The sequence below is a fragment of the Mastomys coucha genome, unplaced genomic scaffold, assembly GCF_008632895.1.
Source record: "Mastomys coucha isolate ucsf_1 unplaced genomic scaffold, UCSF_Mcou_1 pScaffold3, whole genome shotgun sequence".
NCBI lineage: Eukaryota > Metazoa > Chordata > Mammalia > Rodentia > Muridae > Mastomys > Mastomys coucha.
In genome coordinates, this window is record NW_022196909.1 from 44,746,968 (window position 1) to 44,764,088 (window position 17,121).

General features: G+C 47.7%; 1 protein-coding gene across 5 annotated transcripts in view; it reads right to left on the reverse strand.

Moving 5' to 3' along the window:
• The window catches only part of Dnah8 (dynein axonemal heavy chain 8), a 253,949-nt gene that overhangs the window by 230,634 nt on the left and 6,194 nt on the right, over positions 1 to 17,121 (reverse strand). For 4 of the 5 annotated variants that reach the window (XM_031346760.1, XM_031346759.1, XM_031346763.1 and 1 more), the window contains exons 2-7: positions 15,445 to 15,906; positions 15,179 to 15,313; positions 8,800 to 8,884; positions 7,157 to 7,308; positions 3,722 to 3,911; positions 2,223 to 2,386 (exon numbers count right to left, since the gene is read on the reverse strand). In XM_031346760.1, coding sequence (XP_031202620.1) covers positions 2,223 to 2,386; positions 3,722 to 3,911; positions 7,157 to 7,308; positions 8,800 to 8,884; positions 15,179 to 15,313; positions 15,445 to 15,861 — 1,143 coding nt within the window. In that variant the 5' untranslated portion in view covers positions 15,862 to 15,906. Of the gene's footprint in view, positions 1 to 2,222; positions 2,387 to 3,721; positions 3,912 to 7,156; positions 7,309 to 8,799; positions 8,885 to 15,178; positions 15,314 to 15,444; positions 15,907 to 17,121 lie in introns of those variants that run through there. The other variant, XM_031346761.1, reaches the window with a different exon arrangement.

A 17,121-nucleotide genomic window follows, 5' to 3' on the forward strand; every position in this document is an offset into this window, starting at 1 on the left:
ACTGAAGCTCCCTTCTCTGTGATAACTCCAGCCTGTGTCAAGTTGACACACAAAACCAGCCAGTGCAGGAACAGACATGAAACTCTCGGCTCCTCCTCCAGCACCATGTCTACCTCCATGCGGCCATTCTTCCCGCCATGATGATAATGGACTAAACCTCTAACTCTGTAAAGCCAGCCTCAGCTGAATATGGCAGTCCACCCAAACTCCAATGCAGAGACCTAACCCTCAGTGTGATAGTATTTGGAGGGGAGGGCTTTGGAAGGTTATCAAATCATGAGGGTTCTGCCCTTATTACTAAGATCTGCATCTTAGTAATATAAGTAAGTAATACACTTACTTAGTAGTAAGTGTATGCACGTTATATGAGTGTTCATGCCTTGTGCACACATGTTATATGGGTGTTCCTGACATTGCACACACGCTACATGGATGTTCATGCCCTTGTAGTCACAGGTTATATGGGTGTTCATATCCTTGTGCACGTGTTAAATGGGTGTCCATACCCTTGTGCACACATGTTACATGGGTGTTCATGCCCTTGTGTGCACATGTTATATGGGTGTTCATGCCTTGTACGCACATGTTGTATGGATGTTCATGCCCTTGTGCACACATGTTACATGGGTGTTCATGCCCCTGTGCACACGTTACATGGGTGTTCATGCCCTTGTAGGCACATGTTATATGGGTGTTCATGCCCTTGTGTGCACATGTTATACAGATGTTCATGCCCTTGTGTGCACATGTTACATGGATGTTCATGCCCTTGTATGCACATGTTACATGGATGTTCATGCCCTTGTGCACACATGTTACATGGGTGTTCATGCCCTTGTATGAACATGTTATATGGATGCTCATGCCCTTGTATGCACATGTTATATGGATGCTCATGCCCTTGTGCACACATGTTGAACCTCAGCTGTCATTCCTCTGTCATCATCTACTTGGTTTTGAGACTGAGTCTCTCACTGAGTCTTAGCGCTCACCAACCAGGCTAGACCAGCTGGGATCTAGGCTGCCTCTGTTCTCCCAGTGCTGGGGTTACAGGTGCACATGCCCACACCTGGCTTTAAATGTGGGCACTGGGTATTGAAATCAGGGACTCACATGTGCAGGGCAAGGACTTCAACAAATTAGCTGCCTCCGCTGCTTGTTGGGGTATACTGTGTGAAGTTATCTCTGCCTTCCTCACCTATCTGAGGCATTCTCTGATTGGCATTAATAAAAATCTGATGACCCCTTAGCTGGGTAGGCAGAAGAAGGCAGAACTTCCTGGGAGGGAGAAAGAAACTCTGGGAAAAAGAGAGAAGACGTGATTTTGCCAGGAGACATGAGAGGAGACAGACATAACTACGGGCCAGAAGGTATGGCCAGCCACGTGACTAGATGGGACTGGGTGGTTGGGTTAACTTAGATAAGCTGCTTGAGGGTCTGCCCAGCCAAGTCCTCAGCTTTGAAATATTAAAAGGCCTCAGGGCTGGAGAGATGGCTCAGCGGTTAAGAGACTGCTCTTCTGAAGGTCCTGAGTTCAAATCCCAACAACCACATGGTGGCTCACAACCATCCATAATGAGATCTGACGCCCTCTTCTGGTGTGTCTGAAGACAGCTGCAGTGTACTTAGATATAATAATAAATCAATCTTTAGGCCAGAGCGAGCAGGGCCAGAGCCAGCACGGTCAACTGGAGGGATCCGGGCCGACGTGAGCAAGCAACCTTCATTCCCAGCAACGACATGAAGGCTCACAACCATCAGTACAGCTACAGTGTACTCATATGTAGTAAAATAAATAAATAACTCTTTAAAAAAAAAAAAAGGTCTCTGTGTGGTTAACTAGCTGGTTAAGGAATAACTGCCACCAAATTAATTTCCAGCATTAATTAAAATATACAGAATATTCATAATCGCTTTACAGTTGCCCCCAACAAGTTTGACATAGCTACGTTTTTTGTTTTGCTGTTCTTTTGCTTCTGTGGACTTGGTGTTAGAATGATATTAAAAAGACTACACGGAGCCTATCTGACAGCAGCAACACATCCATTGGCCGCCCAGGATGTACGTAAGTGTTTGTCTCTGTGGCTCTCCTCATGGTGACGTGTGTCCCCCTCCCTCTCTCTTCCATGAAGAGTACAAACAAAACACAGATTATTAGGGACAAAAATGTCACAGCTAGGACCCACAAGACTCCAGCTCAAGGGGAAATGGAGGGGCGTTACCTGCTCAATCTGCTTGTACCACATCATCAACACCTCCTCTAGCTGATGCACCATCTCAGAACTGCCCGCCGCAGCTGTGACTTCTTCAAAGGTGCTCAGCTTGGAGAAATCAACGTTGTCCACCTTCTTCAGCATCACTGTCCCCTCGATGCTAATGTTAGCACCTTAGAGAAGAAAAATGATACATTAAGAAGTCTCCATGCGCTCCGTGACGAGGTGTGCTTCCAAGCTATACAATTTACAGAAAAGAGGAAGATCCAATGCTTGATAAAGGTATAATTCTACAGGTAGGTATGGGATGCAGTTGCTAGGGTACTCGCTCACCTGGCTTGCACAAAACCCTGGTTTTGGTCCCCTAACATAAACCAGGCATAGAGGTTTCATCCTAGCACTTGTGAATGTAGGGGCATGAGGTCAAGAGTTGAAGGCTAGGGCTGGAGAGATGGCTCAGCAGTTAAGAGCACCGACTGCTCTTCTGAAGGTCCTGAGTTCAAATCCCAGCAACTACATGGTGGCTCACAACCATCTGTAATAAGATCTGATGCCTTCTCTGGTGTATCTGAAGACAGCTACAGTGTACTTACTTATAATAAATAAAGAAATCTTTAAAAAAAGAAAAAAGAAAAAGAAAAAAAAGAGTTGAAGGCCATCCTGGGATACAGAGGGAGTTCAAAACTGGCCTGGGCTACATGAGACCCTGTCTCCAAAAAAAAGAAAGAAAGAAAGAAAGAAAGAAAGGAAGAAAGAAAGAGAGAAAGGAAGGGAGGGAGGAAGGAAGGAAGGGAGGAAGGAAAGAAAGAAAGAAAGAAAGGAGAAAAAGAGGAAAGAAAAAGAAAAAGAAAAAACAGGTTGTAAGTTGACTTTTGAATCAAACTGTATATTTTTACAACATTAAGTGATAAAAGTACATTTTAAAGAGCTCATTGGCTGGGCAGTGATGGTACATGCCTTTAATCGCAGCACTTGGGAAGCAGAGGCAGGCGGATTTCTGAGTTTGAGGCCAGCCTGGTCTACAGAGTGAGTTCCAGGACAGCCAGGGCTATACAGAGAAACCCTGTCTCAAAAAAACAAAAACTAAAACAAAACAAAAAAAACAACAACAAAAACAAAAAACAGCTCATCTTAAAGCACAGCTTAAAAATATTTGATGTGTAGATGTATATGTGTGCCCAAGTATTGCACCACATGTATGCAATACCCACGGAGGACACAAGGGGGCACAGGATCCTCTGGAACTGGAGTTCCAGGAGGTTATGAGCTGCTGTGTGGGGGCTGGGAACCAAGCCTGGGTCTTCTACAAGAGCTGCAAAAGCTCTTAACTGCTGACCCATCTCTCTGGCACAAGTCCAGATTTTCTTGGAGGCAAACTCTGACTAAAAAGAATTTGAGGAAAAGATCTCTCCTGATAGAATGCTTTTTACCTGCCAAGAGCCCTGGTGAGAAAGGCCCTCCTGATCTCCTGGTGAGTGGTCTGCTCAACATTAAGACTCAACACTTACCGTCTAAAAACGAAAGGTATCTATGGATAGTCTCTATGAAAATGTGTTTCTCCGATTCACCCTGCTTGGACTGGTTTAAAGCACCCCAGTTGCTCGTTGCCAGGATAGCTGGTAGAAAGATGCTATTCAACATGTGCTTGATTCCTTTTAAGAGTCCTTTTGACGCATCCATGAAGCTAAACAGCACATCCTGAAAGGGCGGCATTCAATGGTTAGGTGTTAAGTCCACTAAGGAACTGGGGGGAAAAATCATAACCTATTTTTCATCTGCAGCAAACAGTTGATATGTCTTGTAAACTATTGGGAAACACTGGATGCTTATGAACAGAAGTCTAGAACCAACAGTCTTACGCCTGGCCCCGTTCCAATGCTTTCCTCAGTCCTTTAATCTCTGCCAAGGAGAAGAACTGTGTCCTACATCCTTGCTGAAGCATGGGAAAGGGGCAACCGAGCCACTCACAGCCGGACATTCTCAGGTACAAGATGTGCTTGTATCATGACAACAGATTTGCTAAGGATGATGGGTAATCCTTGATGTCGACTTGAGAGATTCCCAGGGGATTAGTGAAGAGTGCCTCTGAGTGTTTATCGGATGGTGTTTCCACAGTGGATTATCTCCTGAAGACTCTGAACTAATCCACGGACTAATTCCTTTGTACTGAGGCCATTATATAAAGAAGTAGGGGGAGGGGGTTTGGGGGTGGGGGGTTAGCAGAGCAGACCTGGAGGGGGATGAAGACTGGAAGTGGTTCAAAGTAGGGGGTGGGGCTGGTTGGAGGAAGTGGGTCATTGAGGACATGTCTTTGGGCTGTTTCTTGCCCTGGCCCCTTCCTGTCTAACCACGAATACATACGTGATCTAGCCTCCCCTGGAATTACACGTGCATAGTTACGATATGAACCAACGCTTATCTAAGCAGTATGGGATGTAATTACATCAGAATAAGGGAGCGATGGGGGAAAAGGGAAAGGGACAGAGAGTTCTGGGCATGGTGGCCCACGCCTTTAATGCCAGCACACAGGAAGCAGAGGCAGGCTGATCTCTGAGTTCAAGGCCAGCCTGGTCTACAGAGTGAGTTCCAGAAGAGATCCTGGCTTGGGGTTTTTGTTGTTGCTGTTTGGTTTGGTTTGCTTTGGCTCCAAACTTAATTCTTATCTATAGAAGAAAGCCTACACATGATGCTTTAAAAGGTTAAGAGAGACCGACAGAGCTAAATTCAGCGATGTGGAGGTAAATTAAAGATTATTCTAACAGAGGCTTTTAAATTTTTTATTATGTTTTTAAATACATGCACACGTATGTAGGCCTGCCATGACTGGAAGGTGTCCGATCCCCTGAGTCTGGAGTTACAGGTGGTTATGGGCTACCCACGGCGGGTGCTGAGAACTGAACTCAGGTCCTCTCTAAGAGCAGCGTGTTCCGAGCTGACCCCCCAGCGCCATCTAATGGACTTAAGAACTGCTTCTGGAGAGTGGGGTAGAGAGAAATCAGCCCCGTAGCCCAAGCCTCAGAGAACCTAGTCTTTATACCACATGAACGCCATGATTTTTAAAAAACCTAAAGCGTAAGCGTGGTATGGTCAAAGACAATCGTACTCGATGCTACTCAAGAGGCTGAGGCAGGTTCACTTGAGCCCAGGGGGTTCAAGGCCAGCCTGGGTAACACAGCGAGACTCCTCTCTCCAGGCTGGAAACGTGGCCAAGGAGTAGAACCATTCGCTAGCAGATGCAAAGCCGTGGATTTGGTCCTCAGAACAGAAAGAAGGGAAGAAAAGGAGTGGAAGGGGAGGGAAGGGGGAGAGGAGAGAGGAAGGGTAAAAGAAAGAGGAGGGGAAAGAGAACGGAAGAGTCTAAATTATTAAAAATAGCAGACTGACCCAAAGATTAACTGAAGAGAGCACTACTCAAACTGGTAACAGACTGGGCATTCGTCCACACATGGAGGTGGCCTGGTAAAGCGTCAAGAGTTCAGAAAGAATGAGGCTGGGCGAGCTTAGAGGGAAGGGCAGAATCCTCAAGAACTAGCTGCAGAGGTCTCACCCAGCACGGGAGGTGCAGGCAAGTACCCCCACAAGGGCCCGTGGGGAACGACTGTCCACCTCTCTTCACGGCCTCCCTTCAGGCAGTCTTTCCTCACAAACAGGAAAACTACAGGGGATACGTTGCACGTCCCACTCAGGTAGGAAGCAAGGCCCGCTAAGAACGATAAAGAGAGCAGATGGATGCTTTTTGAGAATCCACGGTAAGCTGGGCGGTAGAGCAAGAATTGATCTTTCTGAGGTCTCCCAGCTATCCAGCACAGAGAGTCAGGCAGGCCCATGTCTCAGAGATGGCAAGCCACTTGCCAAAGGAAGCGGCAATAGCCAGCGAAGAGGAGGTAAATTCTGGTCTAGGTCACGCCACCTCCTGCTCCTATTCTGCACTCTGGCCTCCCTGAAGGAGGTTAGACTCTCAGTCAGTTCTTTCTTCTCCTAAAATGTCTAAAATGGTAAAGTACTAAGCAAAGTGTAGGTGTAGTAACTGGTACGAACAAAACTGAATGCGTCCCTCCAGACTCTTCGGCAGAGACCGACTTCTCATGAACTGTAGGGCTGGCGGCTGTTTTGGTGGCATAAGCCAGAGTCGCCAGGGAAGAGGGAAGCTCAGTCGAGGAACTTCATCTAGCAGATTGGCCTGTGGGCACGTGTGAGAGCTATTTTCTGGATTAATTGATGTGGGAGGGCCCAATCCACTGGGCCACCCCTAAGCAGATGGTCCTGCCTTATATGAGAGTGCAGTCTGAGCAAACCTTGGGGGAGCGAGTCAATAAGCAGCGCTCACCATGGTCTCTGTTTCAGGTCCTGTCTCAACTTCGCTCAGGGCTGTATTGTGATCTGGAAGTAGAAGGGAAATAAACCCTTCCTTCCCCAGATTACTGGAACCGTGATTCTCTCTCTCCCTCTCCCCCCCCTCCTCTCTCTCTCTCTCTCTCTCTCTCTCTCTGTGTGTGTGTGTTGAGCTTAAGGCCTGCAGCCTGGGCTATATAAGATTCTGTCTCAAAAATATGAACCTTGAATTTTCTTTTCAAAACATAAACTTTCAAATTTAGTATCTCTAGGATGACAGTAATCCAGTTTTATTATAGCCAATCCTTTAGGTTCTTTTTTTTTTTTTTTTTTTTTTTTTTTTTGGTTTTCCGAGACAGAGTTTCTCTGTGTGGCCCTGGCTGTCCTGGAACTCACTCACTCTGTGGACCAGGCTGGCCTTGAACTCAGAAATCCGCCTGTCTCTACCTCCCAAGTGCTGGGGTTAAAGGTGTGCGCCACCCCTGCCAGGCTAGTTTCTTTACACATACAGATACATCACTTTCTTGGAACCCATTTCAGTCTGACACATAGGAAAGAAGAGAAAGGAGCCTGGGGGAATGGGACAAGCTACCCGTGTTTTAAAAACATACCTCATAAATGGTTTTGGAATTAATGGCGACATCATTACGGCAGCGGACAAAAAACAAGCACAGCGCCTTCAGCTTGTCAGGAGCCGCGTTGTCTACGTAGATCTTCATCATTTTCCCCCCTTTGGGAACTCCTGTAATCGTCCGACCACATTCTGGAAACAGACGTCAAGAACTGAGCGTAAACTCACGGAACGGACACAACTCAGTAAGTGACTGCTTCATGGCCAGCCAAACTAACCTAATGGTAGTTAGCTCCGAGCCAATGCAAGAACCTATTCCTAAGGAGGTGGTGGTGGGGGGCATTCCTTAAGATGCCACTTGAGGTTGTCCCCCACCTCTGTACCCCATATACACGCGTACACATGCACCTGAATGTACACACACACACACACACACACACACAGTTTTTTTTTTTAAACGGACAACTCAAGTATCTAGTTATTGAAACGAGGTATAGTAACCAGGCGGTGTGATAATTATCCTAGGCCTGATATAGGAAGGCCAGATGTTGCGACTAACAGCGGCAGACGCCACAGGACATTGAGCCAGGGTCACAAGGGGCAACTGTTGGGCTCCAGAGCAGCATCGTGCCTACTTACTAGCCGTCTGAGCACACATAGAGACAAAACAGTCCACCTGTTCCCGAAAACAGCAATTAAAGTCTAACAGAAAAGTGTATTTCCCAATAGAGGCTGGTGTCTATCTCTTCCTGAACATGACAGCAATGTCTGAAATTACTGAATCTCCAAACGGAGGGTTTTTTATTGTCACTTATTGAGTGCTTGCCCACACAGGTGTCACGCCATGCATCCGGAGGTCAGAAGACAACCTGCAGGAGCTGGTTCTCTCACCATGTGGGTCCTATACCAGTAGGCTTAGTGGCTGAGCCATCTTGCTGACCCTGGAGTGTCCTCAAGATAATGTTTTTAAGGGTTTTTTTAAAAAAATATTTATTGGGGCTGGAGAGATGGCTCAGTGGTTAAGAGCACTAACTGTTCTTCCAAAGGTCCTGAGTTCAATTCCCAGCAACCACATGGTGGTTCACAACCATCTATAAAGAGATCTGATGCCCTCTTCTGGTGTGTCTGGAAACAGCTACAGTGTACTCATATAAATAAAATAAATCTTTAAAAAAAGTATACAAAAAAATATTTATTTACTTATTTCATGGATATGAGTATACTGCAGTTGGACAGATGGTTGTGAGCCACCATGTGGTTGCTGGGATTTGAACTCAGGACCTTTGGAAGAACAGTCAGTGCTCTTTTACCGGCTGAGCCATCTCTCCAGCCCTTAAGGATTTATTTTATGTATGTGAGTGTTGGACCAGCATGTATGCCTGTGTTACAGCATGCATACCATGCCAGTGGACGGCACAAGAAGGCATTCGACTCCCTGGAACTGGACTCACAGATGGTTGTGAGCCACCACGTGGGTGCTGGCATTTGAACCAGGATCCCCTTGCAAGAGGAGCAAGTGCTTTTAACAGATGAGCCACTTCTCCAACTCCTCAAAAAATTTTTTTTTAAAAAAACATAGATTCCTGGTCAAGTTTTCTCTGAGAAAGTGAAAAAGAAAAAGAGACGGCGTTTCAACATTAATCAACTCACTTCAAGCCGAGGGCTCTCATAAAACATCCTTACCGAAACCAGGCACTTCTCCTTCCTGGTACAAGAACTTCAGTGTCTTACAACCACCTTTCTCAAAAAAGTTAGTGAATGGATCCAGCTGTTAAAAGAAAGAGAAGATGAGGGTCAATACATTGAAATTAAATAACTCCTGTAACTACTGCTTCAGTTAGCTCATCAATGTCCCTTTTCAAATAAAATAAGACTCAAAGACCTTCCTGAAGGGTCTGGCAGCACAGAAGTCTATAATCCTAGCTTCTCGAGAAGCCGAGGCAGGAGGATCACAGGCTCAGGCTCTGCCTGGAACACTGACCAGCCTGGGCAACTTTGAGAGGTTTTCTCTCAAAACTAAAAAAGTAGAAGTGGGGTGATGGTGGCGGCGCACACCTCTAATCCCAGCACTCAGGAAGCAGAGGCAGGTGGATCTCTGAGTTTGAGGCCAGCCTGGGCTACAGAGCAAGTTCTAGGATAGGGCTCCACAGAGAAACCTCTGTTGTGAAAAACAGAAAAAAGAACAAAACAATAATAATGATGATGGTGGTGAAGAAGAGGAAGAGGAAAAAGATGAAGAAGAGGAGGAGGAAAAAGAAGAGGAGGAGAAGGATAGGGAAGAGGAGGAGAAGGGAGGAAGGGAGGGATGAAGAGGAGGAAGAAGAGGAGGAGGAGGAGGAGGAAGAAGAGGAAGGGGCTGGCAGGGCTGGAAAGCAGAAATATCTGAGAAAAGATTAGTAGCTAAACTAACTTCAATCCCAGATGGACAGGGAATGCAGGTGAATTTCACTTCTTGGTGTCCCCATGGGCTTTCTGTTGCTGTGATAAATACCATGACTGTAGTGGCTGGTTTGGTGTGTCAACTTGACAAGAGCTGGAGTTACCACAGAGAAAGGACCTTCAGGTGAGGAAGTGCCTCCATGAGACCCAGCTATGGGGCATTTTCTCAATTAGTGATCAAGGGGGTAGGGCCCCTTGTGGGTGGTGCCATCCCTGGGCTGGAAGTCTTGGGTTCTATAAGAGAGCAGGCTGAGCAAGCCAGGAGAAGCAAGCCAATAAGAAACATCACTCCATGGTCTCTGCCTCAGCTCCTGCTTCCTGAACTGCTTGAGTTCCAGTCCTGACTTCCTTTGGTGATGAACAGCCGTGTGGAAGTGTAAGCTGAGAAAACCCTTTCCTCCCCAACTTCCTGGTCATGGTGTTTGTGCAGGGATAGAAACCCTGACTAAGACAGTGACCAAAAGCACCTTCGGGGGAAAAGTGTTCCTTCGCAGGTTACAGGCCATTCCTGAGAGCAGCAAGGCTGGAGCTGGAGCAGAGGCCGTGAAGTAAAGCTGTTTCCTTGCCTGCTCGGCTACCTTTCTTGTACAGGCTGCACCCACTTGCCCAGGGTGGCACTGGCTGGACCCTCCGACATTAACCACCCATCAAGAATGTGCACCTTCCGCAGGCCTGCTCATAGGCCAATCGGATGGACACTGTCCCCCAATTGAGATTTCTTCCTTCTAGGTGCGTCTAGGTTTGTATAACACTGGCAAAAACCATCCAGCACAGTTGGTTTGTTGGTTGTCTGGTTGGTTGGCTGGGCGGTTTGAGAAGGTATATGCATGTGTCTGTGTGTCTGTGTCTGTGTGTCTGTGTGTCTGTGTGTGTGTGTGTGTGTGTGTGTGTGTGTGTGTGTGTGTACGCATGTGCCTGGGAGATCAAAGGTAAATCAAGGGTGTCATTTCTCTGGCAGTGTCCACCTTGTTTTTGTCGAGGGGTGGTTGTTGTTCTTTTGGTTTGAGTCAGGCTGACTTGGATATCATCATATAAGGCTCCGATGGCTGCCTAGCCAGCTACTGGCATCTGCCTATTTCCACTTCACTATGCCTGGTTTTTTTGTTTTTGTTTTGTTTTTTTATGTGAACTCTGCAGAGTAAGCTCTGGCCTTCACACTAGCAGCAAGAGCTTTACTGTACCAACTGAACAGTCTCCCCCGCCATTGCCAGCCCATGTGAGAGGTAAGAAGAGTTCATCGTTGGGGCATGGTGGAGGCTGAGGATGGAGATCAAGAGCTTGAAGCAAGGCTAGGCTGTGCATGACACTCATGGCCAGTCTGGAATATGAAGGAAAACCTGTCAGGAAAGAGTGAAGAAGAAAAGGGAGGGAGAGAGGAAGGAAAGGGGGGAGAAGGCAGGAATGGGCAGTCTCAAATGATCTTCCCGAGATGGGCTGGTGTATTCTCTTTCTGGTCCTCCATCAATTGATTTACATGTACAGCTTTGCCTAGTCACTTACTTGGCCCAGCATTAAAGAACACCATGTAAACACACGTGGAGGTCAGCAAGGGGAACTGCTATGACGAAAGCTAAGTGGGCAAACAGAGAACCCTTCGCAGGAATTTAAGGTGGGGAGGAAATATGGCCAAGCGTGGGATAACTAGGCAGAAGCCAGAGAGCAAGGGTACCCACATGTTCAGTGGCGTAGATGCCAGCTTCCTAGGCCACCGTACAGGGGAAGGCACAAGGAGAAAATAGATCTGGTATAAAAAGAGCCATCATACCAGTAACAAGACAGGCATGCCTTCAGTGAGCCCTCTCATAAGCTGCCTTTCGACCTGGACTAACGTCAGGCTTCACGGTAAAAGAATATACATACATGTGTGTCTATGTGTATATGTGTGTATATGTATATGTATACACACACATATATGTGTACCATTTCCCATCTAAACCACCCAAACTGTAGTGGTTTAAACGTAAAGTGTCCTCTATGGCCTTGGTCCATGTAACACTAAGTCCCCAGCTGTTAGTGCCATCTCAGAAGGTTATGGAAACCCTCAACAGGCAGAAGTCAGCAGGGCGCAGGCCGTGGAGGCGGGGTTATAGCCTGTCCTCCCCACCCCCCCACCCCCGCTTACTCTCTCTGTCCTCTGCTTCCAGAAAGACTGCAGATGCAAAGTGACCTGCCTGCCACCTCGGGTTCCTGCCACCGTGCCTTGCCTGCCGGGAACGGACCCTTAAAATGGTGAACATGGATGAATCCTCCCTCCCTTAACAGGAATCCGGTCACAGCAGCAGTGAAGGTCACTAATACACTAAGCTAAATATCGGCTTCTCGAAATGTGGTTCCCCACCTCCCGCCCCACTTACACACACAGGAGCCAATCCTCACATACACCAAGTGATGCTATGTGAACCCTGCTCCCCAATTTAACTGGTCAATAAAAGGCTAGAGCCTGTGATTGGGCAGTGGAGGGAGAAAGGAGGGACTTGAGAGGATAGAGCCAGGGGGTTGCTGGTAAAGGTGGAAGAGGAGGAGGAAGAAGAGGAGGAAGAAGAGAAAAGGAGGAGGAAGAGGAAGGGGGAGAAGAAGAAGAGGAAGAAGAGGAGGAAGAGGAGAAGGAGGAAGAAGAGGAGGAAGAGGAAGAAGAAGAGGAAGAGGAAGAAGAAGAGGAAGAGGAGGAGGGAGGAGGAGGAGGAGGAGAGAAAGATGGAGGTGGAAGAGGCTGCCAGGAAAGGAGATGGACCATCAGCCAGGGAATATGTTTTTTTTATAGCTCCAAACCTGCCCAATCTAGGCTTATGGCTTGTAAATAAAATACCTGGATTGTATATCTTTTATATGGGGCTAGCTAGGATTATTAATTCCTTCCACGCCAAGTTTAGCATCTTATTCATCTGGCCCTCAACTTGGTGCCTGCAGGGACTCTAGCCAGCCTGGGCCTGGCAAACATGGCTCTGGCAGGCCTTGCCTTCTCCCCTATTCCCTAGGTCTAGCTAACAACCATTAAGTTAGCCACCAAGGTCTATCCCCTTATTTGGCCACTTCCTCCTCCTGAGGCTGACTACCAAGGACCAGCTATCAAAATATTGAAGTCCAGCGATCAAAAGCTCCCTTTGGCTCATCTAATTAACATGCCTAATTAAAAATTAAGCACCTCATCCTAACCTCCCCTTTTACCTTAATACGCTGCCGTTTTCCTATGGTCCACATGGGTCTCTTGTCTATCCAGAGGCAGTCCTTGTCCATCCGTACCCCTCCCTCAGGATAAATACCCCTTTCTCCTCTCCCTCCTCCTCTATCTCCTGTCTTTGGCTTGTTCTCTGTCCTTCGTCCCTCTGGGGCAAACAAATCCCCTTTGAGCTGAGAACTTGCTCTCGGGGTTGTCTTGAGCCAATAGCGTCCCTTCAATGCCAACTTTCCTCATGGCTTTGCCCTTTCAGAAAAATAAGCACTAATCTAATCTCTCTGCCTTAGTTTAGTCTCCCTGAGGTACACTCTCTTCCCCTCTACCATGGCTGAGCATAACTCGCATGGAAGTGCCTGCTCCGGTCCAACTCTTCCTTTCATATCCACCTTCTCTATTTCCTGTGCCCTGAGCAGTGTCTGACTTCACTCCTAGGGGGTCCTGGAAGCTGCACCTAGCAAGATGGACGCAAATGGTGAGATACACTTCAGGAATGGCAAAGAGAAGGCGGCAGGCTGTGATGGTTTGTGTATGCTCGGCCCAGGGAGTGGTGCTGTTAGAAGGTGTGGCCCTGTTGGGGTGGGCCTGGCCCTGTTGGAGTGGGCCTGGCCCTGTTGGAGTGGGCCTGGCCCTGTTGGAGTGGGCCTGGCCCTGTTGGAGTGGGCCTGGCCCTGTTGAAGTAGGTGTGTCACTGTGGGTGTGGGCTTTAAGACCCTCATCCTAGCTGCCTAGAAGCCAGTGTTCTGCTAGCAGACTTCAGATGAAGATGTAGAACTCTCAGCTCCTCCTGTACCATGCCTGCCTGGGTGCTGCCATGCTCTGGCCTTGATGGTAATGGACTGAACCTATAAGCCAATCCCAATTAAATGTCGTCCTTATAAGAGTTGCTTTGGGGCCTGGAGAAATGGCTCAGCGGTTAAGAGCACAGACTGCTCTTTAAGGGGTCCTGAGTTCAATTCCCAGCAACCACAACCATCTGTATTGAGATTGGATGTCCTCTTCTGATGTGTCTGAAGACAGCTACAGTGTACTCATATACATAAAATAAATAAATCTTAAAAAAAAAAGAAAGAAAGAAAAGTGTCCCACAAACACCTGTTCGCTTGCTAGCACAACAAAGTCTCCTTCCAAACAGAGAACACCAGCTCAAAAATCCAGCTGGCAATCCCTAAGGCAGGCTCTCCAACCCTGTAGTCCCGCCCCACCCAGCCGCAGCAGTCCTTCTCCCCTGGAGGCAATGGGCAGGCCCCAATCTCTGCAGCTGTGCCTCCAGCAGAGGTGCTAAGCTTTCAATATGGAGGTCGAAAGCACAGCCTAGCAATTTTTCAGGTGAAAACAAGGTTGCTCACCTATCTGCTCTCCTCAGTACAGGGAATGATGGCTGGGGCATGAGACCTACAGAGCAATCCCTTTTCTGAAACTGGCTTTCCTTTCATCTGATGGTCATAAGCCATCACTGGCCTCTATGTGGAGTGTAGATGACTGAGGATGGCCTCTATGTGGAGTGTAGGGACGTACGTTGCAGATGACTGAGGAGCCCAGGGAGGCATTAGGAAGGGAGGGCATTAGAAAGGGAGGGCGTTATAACACCTCTCGGTCAGAAGAGAACTCTCTTACTGTTAAGGTAACAATGTTGCGGATAGCAGAGACTGCCTGCAAAATCTGCGTAGTTGGGGCAAAATGAACACTGAAAGGGCCATGGGAACTTCAAGATGACTGGAAGGTGGTGGTTCAGGGAGTTGTCTACCTTGTGGATTAAGTCCTGGGGTAGATTCCCTCCTACCACAGGAGGAGGGAGGAGGAGGAACTAAAAAGAAGAGGGAAAGAAGAAAAGAGGCAGAGAAGGAAGAAAAAGAAGAGGAAAAAGATAGAAAAGAAAGAGTAGTGGGAAGATGATTTTTTTTTCCTGACTGTCCTGGAACTCACTCTGTAGACCAGGCCGGCCTGGAACTCAGAAATCTGCCTGCCTCTGCCTCCCAAGTGCTGGGATTAAAGGTGTGCGCCACCACCGCCTGGCAAGGGGAAGAAAAATTCTATCAAGAGGACCGCATTAGATCATTAAACCAAACCCAGGAAGCTGTGCAACTTCTCTGCCCACGTCTGTCTGACCACAAGGTATATTCCAGTGGGGAACTTGGGTGACCTAAGTAGACCAGAGCCTGTCTCCATCCAGTTGTGCACTACGGCGCCTCTTGTTTTAATACACACATCTCCAGGGTGGAGGGTGGTAGAGGAAGGCACCATCAGTCCATGCGGACACCTGCTCCTGCACACACACACACACACACACACACACGCACACGCACACGCACACGCACGCGCACGCGCACGCGCACACGCACACACACACACACACACACACACACACACACACGCGCGCGCCGCGCGAGTGGTACACACCCCAAAACAAAGGGGAAAACAAAACAAATTAAGGGCACGACTTCAGCTTACCGACGGGCAATCCAAAATTAGTTCTTCCACAGTTACTAAGTCCAGCCCAAGTTTTTCTCCTAGAATTTCAAATATGTATTTATACAAGGGGTCAATTTTCATTTTCCGGCTTTCCCTTGCTTCTCTAAATCTTGCCTAGAAGAAGGGGAAACATGTTTGTTTGTTTGTTTTTCATTTTTAAGAAAAATGGAAGTATGGAGAAATGTCTTTTCAAACAATGGAAAAGTCTCAGGGCTTTCCCACGGCAAGCCCGATCAGCTGCAAACCTGTTTTTCTTTGAGAGTCTCCTGGAGGTTTGGGATGCCAGTCATACTTCGGCGGAACTTGGAGGACCTCCTGGAAGACTGAGAAAGCCCATCCGACAGCACCGACTGTGCAGGCCTGGGGGCCATCCTCCCCCGGACCCTGGCCTGGCCAGACTCCTCATCCTCCTGCGGTGCTATCTCCTCATCTGAGGGAATCAGACTCCTATAGTCTGTCACGGAAGCAACAGGACCCTGCTCAGATAGGGACAAGGGGTCTGTACCGTCGGGGGGCGGGGCAGCAGCCCCCTCGGGGGGCGGGGGCTGCCCCTCGGTAGGGGCAGTGCCTTCTGGAGGGGGCGGAGCTTCCTCTCCCACTGGAGGAGGAGGAGCCTCTTCGTTCAGAGGAGGTGGCCCAGCGTTGCCTTCCTCGGACTCCATTTCTCAAGGTAGTTTCCACCAGCAGAAGATCTTCAACGTCGAGATCTACAATTAGAAAGCACTTTCCTTAAGAAGTGTGCGAATAACTCGGCCATTGGGTGTTTTTTTTGTTTCTCCCAGTGATGCCTACTCTCGGTCGTTTTTTGGGTGGGTAGGTGGGATCTCAACTGAGGAGTTATCGGATTGGCCTGTGGGCAAGTTTGTAGAATTTTCCTGATTGTCAGTTGATAGTAGAGGGCCTAATGTGGGTGCTACCATCCCTAGGCTGCTGGACCAGGGCTGTATAGGAAAGGGAGTTCATCCAAAGACTAGAAACAGCCGGGCAGTGGTGGCGCATGCCTTTAATCCCAGCACTTGGGAGGCAGAGGCAGGTGGATTTCTGAGTTTGAGGCCAGCCTGGTGAGTTCCAGGACAGAGAACTATACAGAGAAACCCTGACTCGAAAAGCCAAAAAATAAAAAAAGAAAGGCTAGAAACAGGCAAGAGGGCAGGGGTCGGTCAGCAGTTTTCCAACCAGCTCTGTTGTTTGAGATCCTGCCCTGAATTCCCTCTGTGATCTGAAAATAGGAAATAAACCCTTTTTTCCTCAAGTCGCTTTTGATCATGGTGTTTAATCAAAGCAGCAGAGAGCACATTAGGACATTCCACTTAAAAATAGACAGTTAACAACAACAAAACCTTCTACTTCTTTACCACAGTATCTGAACAAGCTAAGGTTTCAGGTGTAAAGAGGGTTTTTTTTTTTTAAGGTGACAACAGATACATTTGTTTTGTTTTGTTTTTCCAAGGCTAAGCGCTGGCTTGATTTTGCTTCAGTGCTAGAAAACTATGCCATCTTCAGAATTGGGTCATTAAAATGCTATTGTGAATCTGCTGCTCTTCATATACAGTGGTTTTAAAAATAAATAAGTCATAAGGCAGTGGCGGTGGCTTGTAATCTCATCAAGCGGGATGTGGATGTGGGTGAATTAGGAGGTCAAGGTAACCCTCAGATACATAATGAGTATGAGACCAGCCTGAACTATATGAGATCCTGTTGCAGGATAGTTGATCACACTTGAACCCCAAGATTGTGTTATTTGCTGAAAATACCTATTTCTATATGGTGTGGCTCAGCCCTTTGTATACCCCTTTAATCCCTCTGGCTGGAATATAGACATTAAAGGTCCTTAGTAAAGACCTTTAATCCCAAACAGCGAAGGTAAAGTTGGTTTGTAGAAGGAAGCAGCCATGTTTGAACGTGATGTCTGACGCCGGACA